This window comes from Hippichthys cyanospilos, chromosome 4 (assembly GCF_059441005.1).
Source record: "Hippichthys cyanospilos isolate Australia breed blue-spotted pipefish chromosome 4, RoL_Hcya_1.0, whole genome shotgun sequence".
Taxonomy (NCBI): domain Eukaryota; kingdom Metazoa; phylum Chordata; class Actinopteri; order Syngnathiformes; family Syngnathidae; genus Hippichthys; species Hippichthys cyanospilos.
In genome coordinates, this window is record NC_142372.1 from 11,502,806 (window position 1) to 11,514,514 (window position 11,709).

Below are 11,709 nucleotides of genomic sequence, written 5' to 3' on the forward strand. Positions count from 1 at the left end.
TTTAGTTGAGATATGTTCACAAATAATCATTAACTACATTAAACATTTTAGTATAGGAGAGAATCTGGCTTTTTATAATAATGAAACAACCTACAAAACATAAAATTTGTTTTACGTGTTACTTGTTTCACTTATATTTAACATATTTTCCTGAAACAAATCATTCATTCAATAATTATTTTTAAATTATTTTTGCATGTTTGTTTCATTTAAAATCTCCCCCCATTTAAGAACCACTGATCTAGGGGAGTAAAAAAAAACATCAGAGCTGCTTCATGAAGCTTCGTTTTCCCATCACTAGAGATTAGCATTAATGGATGTCTAATGGGAGAGGACGAAGAACATGACCCATGTGCAATTACTTGAAACATGGACCAAAGACCTGTGTTTGAATAAATCATTGTTGCAAACAAAGTAAATAATGTACATTTACGACGAATCCCTTCAATCGTGCCATAGTTTACACCTCAGGGTCCATAATAAGATGGTTGAGTAAGTCTTTGCTGTAAATGAGGTTGGTCTCATGGTCAGTGAGGGCTGTCAGCATCTCATCCATCTCCTCTTGCGTGAAAGTCTCACCTGGCACAGAAACACAAATTTGTCCCGGATATTGTATAAAGTTATGGAGAAAAAAAATGCTTTACCTTCCTCCATCATATACTGTGACAGATCATCTGGGTCCAAGAAGCCTTTCTTGTCAGCGTCAAGAACCTTAAGGCATAATCGTGGGAAGGCTTGATTGCACATTTGCATGGAAATTTGACAAGACGCGCTCGCAGCTATATCACCATGTTTGTATCACAATGACAGTTCACCTGTACAGCATATTTCCTTTTGGTTTTCAATTAAAACATTTGAGGGCTGTTAAAAGATAAAAACAGGTTAAGATTTGTAATTAATTGATCACATTAATTTCTTTAATCCCACCTAAAACGTTGAGAAAACCAGAGGTTTCATTTTAAATTTACATACATTGTTGTAATGGGAAACATCAAAAGATTGATTTGCACTTTTTTTTTGCTAATGTTAGCTGTGGATGCACTCTGGGCTGGGTACTTTGCATTTATGTAGTAGGCTGAAGCCTGATGCATAAAAATGGATTTAATGAGCATACAGAAAGCATTCAGTTTGAGATTAAAGATTAGATTTAAAAAAAAAGTTGTATGATGATTAATTGATCACAACCAGTTTATTTGACTTGTGGAGGTAACTACACTCCTCAAATAGTTTTAAGTGAACCTTGGCATGTTTTACTGGTTCTACTAGTGTGATTCTGCTTTACCAAACACAAGTCTTTATCAAAGACAAACTGCAGTTTGAATACAACAAGCTCTCACCTCAAATGCTTGAAGCAAAACGTCCTCAGAGATGGGAGGGAACCTTCAACACAAATACACTTATGTAGTCCAACCAGCACTGGCATGATGACAGCAAACAATACGAGTGCTATTGTTTGTAATTAACCAGCACAATGCTTATCAAGATACAGGAAGCATACGTAAATTATAAGCTTCCAAGTAAGGCAATCAAGCTGTGCTCAGTGCCTGCCATTATCTCATCACAGCATGAAGGTTACTTTCACAATCTAATGAGATCCAACACAAGATCAGGATTGACAAACGCTCATGTTAGCTAACAATGCTCATTTTTGATTGAGACTTTCATAGAGGTCATTTAATGATGCTTTTTTATACACATACATGAACATTTGGATGACGTGTGGCAGGATACGCTCGTCAAAAATGTCCAGAGCCGCAACTAATTCACAAAACCATTATTACTAATTATTATTAATTTGATGAATTCATTAATAGTCGTAGCACATTTCTAGGGTTGAAAATTTACGGATCTCACCGGATTGTGTAGGTGTACCGAATGCTGTCGCGCATGTATTCTGTGATCCAATCTCCCTGACAAACTCTGACATTGGTTGTTAGGATCATTAGAGACAGCCTACATGTGTTCCATCAAAACTCTGGTCATGGCTGGAAGAAAGCGGTCCAGGTGGATGTATCCTGTTTGGTCCTCTTCCACCTAGTTTGCCAAACACCATATATTTAGTTACTCAATTTAAAAGAATGCCGTCCAGGGATTAGGTGCATATTAAATCTGTAACCCCGTTCTTTCTCATTGAGAAATAACATTGACCCATGCAAATTTTGAAGTTTGAGAGTGGATTTTTGAGAGGCTGTTGGTAAATCCACAACATACCATTTGATGACCACATAACACGTCAGTGACGGAGACTCTCCACAATTTGCTTTTTAGTCACATGTACTGATGACAGTATAAATAAGTTACATGGTTAAGTAGTATAATATAACACAATGTACAAAAAACACTGTGTAAAATCATTAACTTCACACAGGAATGCTGAGCTGAGCTTTGACCCCTGAACTCCAAATAATTTAACTGTGAGGTACGATGCATTGTTAACTACACAACTGCTTCCTCAAGAATCTTGAAGAACCATTGTGAGTCAAAATATATTCAATTGTTTCACGGAAGTTTTATATAGCAATACGGTTCTTACCTCAGCTATAAAGTTGTGTAAGTCTGCTTGACTGGGGAAGCAACCTAGAGAATAGATAATAGTGCCAATTTCGCTGGGAAAACAATAACATAACAGTGTTATACATTTACATGAAACCTTTTGTTTATGAGGTGCAAAATAAAATCATACGAATCGAAGATGTGTATTGATAAGTAACCAACACTCTCCTTGCAATGTATTTTCTATCTGTAATTATGATAGTTAATTCTACTTAATTTGCAAACGAGACATAAGAGTCTGCAGCGAAATGAAGGTGACTGAAGAAGCTGGATTGTGTTTTTAAAACGTTGTTTTGTTAGTTAAAAAGGACCTCACCGAACATCAACTGTGCTGTTTGACTCGTAGTCAAACGCTTCGAAAGCTGCTCGAATCTTTTTTTCCACCTCTGGGAGGGAAATAAACAATGGTTTTCTCATGACACTCAGCCGTGTTCAATTTGAATTGATTTGCCTTGACTTTATCTTGACAGGTTTTCGTTCGTAATTTGACATAACAAACCTGCAATTTGTGCGTTGGCCGCCATGTTGCTTGTTGTTTACGGTCGCTATGGCAACCGATAACAGCACGTGTTTCGTTAAAAAATGTAAAGAAAATACTACAGTACAAATTAAATAGAAAAAATACAATGATTGTAATGATTGAATTTACGACGATAATCTTGGTCATTAGAATACCGTAAATAAAACCATATTTATTAATTCAGTCTTACTTATCTACGTGACTCACTCACGCAACGTGTCGAACTAAATAAAATATTGTCTTACTGAAGTAGGTGACTTTAAATATTACCTAAACATTATCCTACCAACCGCATATGTAGAATTTTTTTTAAGAAAACGACCATGTTTAGTAAAGCCTTTCTCTTTAAGAAAATAAAACCAAATCGTGAGTAGTAAGGTGATTTTTTTAACAACGATGTATCGTAAGGTGACAAAAAGCTTTTTTCTTTTTAAAAGAAAAAACGTTAGAAAGGTTTTTGACGGCCATGTAAAATAGGGCGATTTAAAAAATGACGATGTAGTAAGGCATTTTTTAAACAACCATGAACACTAAGGAGTTTATTTAAAAAAAAAAAAAAGACAACAATTCTTCACACGTCTTTAAAGACGTGAATAATGTAATTTTTATTTTGCCCGTTTTTAATTTCAATCACAGGTTGCATAAGGTATATCGGAAAAAAAGTTTTTTTTTTAACTAAAATATAAATTTTAAAAACTGACCGAATGTTCATATAAAACACAAGTCCAACTGCCTTCAAATGAGCATGGAAATATAATTCTTAAAGCAGGCCATATCCTGATCTACTGAAGACACATTTGTGCTGGATATTTCTGATATCTATAAAACGCAGCAGTACAAACAAATATTTTTGCAGCACAAACATAGACCAAATGAAATGTAACAATCTAGGTCTATTTGGAGTAGTTGAGGGGGGTAGGTGAACTCTGGATCATTTCTAATTAACTGCAAAACAGTCGCAGCATATTTTTTCTTCTTTTTTGTGGCACAGACCAGCACAAATGACTCAAAAACGTATAGTAAACAATTGCCCCCTATTTTTGCATGGGGAAGGGGTCCAGCTTCATGCAGGTATTCAGAACATATGCTACAATACAGATACAGACAGAATTGCGTGATCCAATGAAATGTTGTTTTCATTCATATTTTCAAACAGGTCATGAAATGGACATTCTGTCTGCCATCAGTCACACCCAAAATTTCCACCAACTGCTTTTTTGTTGGAAGATTGGGGTCTGACATACAGTACTGAAATGATTTCCTTTCAATCATCGCAGAGGTTGTAAAACAAGAAGAAAGACAGTGGTTGATTTCATTGCATCATGCACACACCTACGAGGTGCACAATGTGGCTAAAGACCCCATCCATCCCTAGAAAGAACACACAATCCAGAAAACCATGTACGATGGTTGTAAAAGTTCAACATTCCATAACACTAGAGAACACATACTGTAATTTGAAATTATGGCTTTGGTTTGAAAAAAAAGATTGCATTTTCTTTTCTTTTTGTTTTATCTAAGACTTTCTTCTGCTGTTTGCAACGAATTGGTCTTTGAGAGTGGATGCTGATATGCAACCATAGCCCCCATCAGTCTTCTGCCATGCTTGTGTGTGTGCGTTTATATTTCTGGTTGGCCCTGATGCACAGGGATTTCCTGTTCATGCAATTGCTCAGCTGCAATGTCATCTGGGACTTCTTCTTGTCCTTTGTGTTCATCTACGTGCTGTATGGGCTCTTGTGTTTCTTCTGCTCCAACATTTTGTTGCATCATCTCTTGATGAGACTGAACATGTTCTCTGGGCTCCTCTTCTTCTTTGGCCGCTTCTGTCGTCTCCTCCTCGGTGCCGATGACGTCTGGCATCCTCTCTTCCGGTTTTGCCTTCTGATTGTCAACAGCGATGTTGTTGTTGTCCCTTATAGTCTAAAGGCAGAGAGACTTATGTTAAGGCAGTACGTAATTGTTTAATTATGTTCATTAATTTGTTTCCCTACTAATCATCTTCTTACTTCTCCCTTTAACATCACTAGCAACCTTGGGACCCATGGCTAACCAATTCAAGTTTGAATTAAGCACTGAAATACACAATATAATATGATATTGTAAGCACTCACACGGGATAAGTCTTTAGCATGTATCTTAGTGACACCATGACACCGGCCAATAGCAGATCAGCATTTTAGTGACGCCGACCAACGGCAGCCCAGCATCTTAGTGACGTATGCAGTGACGCATGTAGTGACGGATGAGCGTGGTGCTACTCGCAGTCAAACGCACGCACACTGACCATCAAGTTTGAATTTTGTCATTGTTGTTGACGCCGTAAAGTGGGAAAAATGCTGTAAAAAGGGACGAAAAAACTCAGTTTTCCACTTCGTAACATGAAAAAAACGTAAGCCAGGACTGTAGTTGTGCTTTCGCAATGTCAAAAATCTACATTTAGAGTCTACTTTTTACTTCCACTGAATCATATTATTCTACAGTAACAGTACTTTTACGAGAATACAATTTTTGGCTACTCAACCCACCCCTTCTGTCAGTATACCGTAATCGTTAAATGACCAATCACATTGTACAGTTGTGTGCTACCTCTGTGTGAGCTGAAGGAGGAGAGAGCAGCTCCGAGGGGGCCAAGAGACCATCCCCGTTTGCATCCTGACTCTGAAGAAGAAAATCCACCAAGGACACCACCTGGACACACAACAAAACATATCACGCAATTATAAACGAAAAACAACAGTCGTTATAAACATTCACTCCTCACCATGTCACTGGCCTGTTCCTCAGTTGCATGCTGGGAGTTGTAGTCGGAGAGCAGCTTCATCATCTCCAAGCCGTCCAGGCGTTCACTGCGGTCGAAGTCATAGAGACGAAACAGGTAGAACACCTCTGACCAAACAACAGGAATGATAAGTTAAGGTAAATTATACTTATCCATCCATCCAACCATTATCTTGAACGCCATTGCCCACGAGAGGTTGCAGGCATGCTAATATTGACTGTCTACTTAGCCATGTGAAAATCAAATTACAGTAATACTGGAACCTTTACCCTCATCATGTGAGTTGATCTTAACACCATCTTTTCTTGTTAACTCGATGTAACGCTGCAGCAACCTGTGGCACATGCACAAACGTATTTTAAACACACCATAGTACGTTCAAATAAGAATTATGCAAGTTGACTCTTGACTTGTATGCAATTCAATGTGCTACCCAACAGTATGTGATGCTGTAAAGTGAAAACTACATTCACCGCCTGCCCGGTTCAAACTGGTTTTTGACTTACTGTATGGCCTCCTGAGAGCTAGTCTACTTGTGTCCACGGTCTTGGGCATTTGTTTTAGGTTGATCTCTTTTGACTCGTTTGAGCCGCCATACTAAGTAGCTCAGTAGAGGACAGACTGGCCTTTTCAATAGTGTCTCATCAATGGAAGTGAATGTTAAGAAACAGCTACAGGTACAGCATGTGTATTTTGTCCGTCAGGTTCAATTTCCAGTAAATGACTGGACATTTACATATCGGAAGGCCAAAACCAAGATTCAGACAACTCAGTCATGTAATTTCACACATCAAATGTGATTTTTTTTTGTTGTAAACAAAATTGTCATATTTACCTTCTGTATATGCATCAGGTATACTGTACTTAATATTGAGGCAATCATGTTTTGACAGGGTCAGATATCCTCTTGAGATCCAGCATGTTCATTTGTGTCCTCTGTTGTGGACATTAGTTTTTGGTCTATAACGTTTCACTGGTTTGAGCTACCCTGCAAAATTCTAGTGTGCTCAGTGGGGTACAAAATGGACACAGCAGTAGGCACAAATGAATAGGCTAAGGCTTAGAAAGAAAATACCAGAATAATTCAATGTGAATCTGTGTGATTGCAAATGCAATCTTATCAAAGGAGGACACATCACAAGGGAGCAGCTAAAGTCCACACAGCCAAACAAATGTGTCATGGCTCATTGAAACAGAAATGTCCAAACCGATTGACACTCGTTGCTTATTAACCATGTGTTGTTTTGTTTTTGTTGTCGTGTCAGTCACCTTCTCTCCTCCTCTCCTGAACCGAAAGGATTGGTCAGCACGTTGGAACCGGGGCGAATTTGTTCCGGATCCTCTCTTTGGATTTGAAGTTGAAAATGCACAAATTTAGTATTACCCGACAACCACGCATGTAAATAATATGCTGAATCATCAAATAATTTACTGTTATAATATCACGCATTATTATACAATATTCTTTTTAGTATGCAATACATATAAGCATCTAAAAACCAACCTTTAAAAGCGTTAACAATTCAGTTCGATGGACCTTTAGCAGGATGTTCACATAAACTACAGTGAGTGTACAGTGAATGCAGCGCAACATGTGGTTTACCTTTGAGGTGCAGTCTGAGACAGGTGAGCCTGCAGGAATACAGCCAGAACCAGAACTGATGGGACCAGTCTGTTCAGATGTGTATCCATGATGAAGTCTAAACAAGTGCACCGATAAGTAATTATAGAGCATGGTGGAATATAACAATGTTAAAACGACCTCATTTTGAAATCTTCAGTGCAAAAAAAAAACATTGTTAGTGACTTTTTAATGATCTCGCCAGACACACACATCTCACAGACACATTCAACATTCTTTGACCTGCATTTATCTGTAAAATTCACTTTTGCTGTATTAGGTGGCCACTTTCAAAATCTAGTGTCCATTTTTAAATGTATTTATTTGTTGTTGTTATTGTATGCTATTGATTTATTTAAGTAATGTTCTCTCAAATTATATGTATATTTTTAAATTGCTGTTTTGAGTGATTTGACATGTAAATTAATATTATATTGTTTTCAGGGTTAATAAAAATCATAAGCAAAACATTAATATTTTAAGAAAGGCTGAAAGAGGTCTCCTGAATGAACCAAACCTTTAAAGAGCCAAAAAGTTCCATCACTAGCATCCACTAGTTAACAATTATGTAACAGGTGTAAATATTTTGCAACTATCGACTTTGGATCGTTGGATAAAAATGAATGGTGTCGTCAAAAACATGAGTTTCTTAAAGGGAGAGTACCTCATTATTACAAAGGTACCATTTACAGACGTGTGCAAAATGTTCAAAATGATGATGAAAATAGAATGCATATGATCCAAATGACATGCAAAGTACTTGTGGGCAATATAACCCTGTGTGCGTTTTGTAGTACAGTATCATTTAATCACTTATTACACACGTTGAGCAGTGTATTAGACTTGCCAAATTGACAAAATAGCATACATATGCAAATGTTAAGCCACTTCTACTACATTTTAATGATAATTGAGTGATTCTGACTGCAAGCAGAAAGAAGCAAGATGTTCAATATAAAGCATATGGAGCTTGGGCGGTGTACCGTTGTAGTAAAGTGGCTACACATTTTCTACACATCCTTGCCATGATGCGCGGGGCACATTTTGGGATCTAGCTCTTGTATTGGTATCGTGCAAATCTCCCTAGCATAGCTAAATACTGTTCCACTGTCCCGGAACGAAGGATGACAACATGACTCCCGACAATATCGTGCACGTTGTAAAACATACATGCATTTCAATACAGTGAAAGCTAACGTGCGGTCGCGTACGACAGATGAAATGAGGACACAGAGGTTAAAGGAAAGCTATTTTTCGGCCAGTGTTACGTTCACTTACCGGTAGTAGTGTCTCGTCCTCTCACTGCTGCCGCTACGTGAACGCGCCTTGGGTTCTGCACTGCGTCAGGCGCGCGCTCCCGAACGGAAAGTTGAGTGTGATGTGGGCCACGTGGAAGAAGTTCTCGGCAGCACACACACACACACACACACACACGACCACGCGCAAACACGCACGCACACACACGCGCACAAAGCCAAGCCAGCGTGTCCCGGCCACGTCCACAGCGAGATCCAAGCTTTCTTGTCCTTGCATGCGCGACACGAAGGTTCCGCCCAAAGACATTTGAGGCCAATTGTACTTGACTGCAAAAGTGCAATTGCAAGCATTTTGAAAGTGCTGTATTTTTATTAGTAGACACGCACACGCACAGGTGTACACGGGCACACAAAATTTCTCTTCTTTCTTTCTTTCTTTCTTTCTTTCTTTCTTTCTTTCTTTCTTTCTTTCTTTCTTTCTTTCTTTCTTTCTTTCTTTCTTTCTTTCTTTCTTTCTTTCACACCTGGCCACAATGTCGCCCCGCCCCTAGTAGTGCTATGCTGTTATGTCTGTCTCGATACTCGTGTGCTTTGTGTGCAGGAACAAAGTTGAAATACGTGCGAATGCAACATCTTGAAAACATAGATTTTATGGAAGTGTACAGTAATATTTGTGGGAAATAATATTAAAACGTCACCACACTGGTGAGTGAATGAGATGCCTGTTTCTGAAACAAATAAACGTCCAAGATGACTGCCGGATGATGGTTCTACCATTCGATATTCTTGTACTCATGTGGGATTCAGTTTAGATATTTTTTGTGACTTGAAAATGAAGGTGACGTTGTGGAATGAATGATTTCGGTTGCAGTATAAAACTAGGAGTCGTTGCTTTGCCTGCAAACAACCACTAGATGACGACACACTAAAAAGTATAACGCAATACAGTATACAGTAATTCTTCGTATATATGCGAATCCATGCATTCACAAAATTATTGTATGGCAATATTGAAGTACGTTGTTTGAAAAATGCAATGGCCTTAATTTTAGAACAACATGAAACATTTTCCGCCTCATTGTAGAATGTTTACAGACAGACTGGCATGTCTAGAAAATATTTCCTCAGAGATGTTTACCTCTGTCAAGTTACACTGCAAAAAGCAAACAAATGACATTAGAACAGCTTGGCAACACAACAGTGCAGAGCAGGTGCTCAGGAAAATCGCAAAGCAAACATGAACACTTGCACTTGAACACGCGTGGTTACGGTGTGCGATTTCATCTCATTATGTCACAGATGGATGGTGTACCAACATCCCACTGAAGAGTCCCTCTAATGGCTGACTTGCAGCTTTGTGCCTCTGTGCATGTGCTTGTATGCGTGTGTGCGAATGAAGCAGAAAATGAGTCAGTTAGTCTCAGAATGCAAAGTTAATGGAATGATTCTCATTCTGGCTGTGTTCGCTGCATATTACTGATCTGAGAACGCCATTTCAAATCACTAGGAGAATAATACAATGTTTAGCAACACTTCCTGAAAATTGCAATTTAGTATGCTTTATATTTTGATATTTTAGCTTATTCACTATTCATTTATGAATAGACATTGTGATTTCCCTGAGTGAATGTTGTTAAAAATTTCATTTAAAAATAAAAACATTGTCAGAGTTATGATAAAGTGTTATATATTAGATTTTTTGTTTACATGTACGCTTCAAAGTGATAGACCTTCACATTAAGGAGTATCCCACTCCAAGCCCTCAATAAGCGTCCAGAAGGTTAATGACCCCTGTCCTGCTGTTGCAACGAGTGATGTTACGATTCTGTCATCCTACCTCCACTTTGTGATGTGACAATTTACAGATGTTTACTCCATGTTCTATTTTGTGAACTGTGGCCGCTTCCCATCGGCATGTCACGCAAGTGCAGGGCTGTTTGTTTTCAGCATAGCCCAAGTGCATTCACGTGCATACTCACACGCACACAAACGCACACACAAACTCAACCGCAGGTCCCATTTGGACCCCCCCCCCCACCTCAACTCGGTTACATAACAAGGATTAACTCATACTATTTTGTGGGCCCCAACAGTCCAAACCATGGCAGCTATTTTTAGACCTGGACCCCAATATAACATCAACACATGTTCTGGCGTATAATGGCTAAATGAACAGTGATATAAGCAATGGGGGCCTCACATAAGAACACTCTCATGAGCTCATGTCAGGCTCTATCAGCTTTTTGTTACCGGCAGTTTTTTTTTTTTTGGTAAAAATCTGTAATATAGCTTATCAGTTATACAATGCAACACTAGAGTTGCCAAAAATAAATATATCACACTACTGATCCTAAAGAAATTCTTACAAATGGACATTTTACGCTTGAAAATGATCCTAATCATTTGGTACCCAATCATTTGCATGTTTCAGAGAGCAGCATTGAAAACATGCAGGATTACTGCTCTTCAGGACTGGAATTTGTGACCTATGATCTTTGTGTGCTCTACAAAATACATATTTTATGAACATATAGAAAAACAATTCTAGAAAATCATTAATTTCATGCAATTTAAGGAAAAATGTCATGTTGGAATATATATGGGACCAAAAAAGAAGTTATTTGACTTTTTCTCTAACTACAGTATGTACACAGTATTTGCAACAATATTGTTACTAGTGGCTGCAGCTATTCACTAGGAATTAGAATCACGCTCGCTTGTGTTGCAAAAAGTTACTTATAATTGACACTAATTGATCTTAAGTTATATACCATGATTTTAGATTTTAGACTTTCCTCCATGTGACCCCTGAGCTAAAATGACTTTGACACCCCTGGACTAGTTTGATCCAGTCTTTTATATTGTATTAAACTGGGATGAATCAGATGGACTTTGTGTAAACACACACACGCACACGCACACGCACACACGCACCTACACACACACACACACACATACACACACACACACACAGGCA

General features: G+C 38.3%; 2 protein-coding genes across 2 annotated transcripts; both read right to left on the minus strand.

The window, feature by feature from the left end:
* Nucleotides 1-89: 89 nt before the first annotated feature.
* drc8 (dynein regulatory complex subunit 8) lies at nt 90-3,083 on the minus strand. The gene is made up of 7 exons (XM_088413581.1): nt 3,053-3,083; nt 2,870-2,939; nt 2,534-2,606; nt 1,958-2,034; nt 1,338-1,380; nt 645-711; nt 90-579 (listed from the first exon to the last, which is right to left on the minus strand). Exons 1-7 carry the CDS (start codon nt 3,075-3,077, stop codon nt 461-463), a joined length of 474 nt encoding a protein of 157 aa, XP_088269707.1. The 5' UTR covers nt 3,078-3,083; the 3' UTR covers nt 90-460.
* A 1,108-nt stretch (nt 3,084-4,191) lies between these two features.
* Nucleotides 4,192-8,961, minus strand: cgref1 (cell growth regulator with EF-hand domain 1). Its single transcript, XM_088413486.1, has 7 exons — nt 8,755-8,961; nt 7,459-7,555; nt 7,125-7,199; nt 6,125-6,189; nt 5,838-5,962; nt 5,663-5,764; nt 4,192-4,996 (listed from the first exon to the last, which is right to left on the minus strand). Exons 2-7 carry the CDS (start codon nt 7,545-7,547, stop codon nt 4,694-4,696), a joined length of 759 nt encoding a protein of 252 aa, XP_088269612.1. The 5' UTR covers nt 7,548-7,555; nt 8,755-8,961; the 3' UTR covers nt 4,192-4,693.
* Between the last annotated feature and the right edge of the window lie 2,748 nt (nt 8,962-11,709).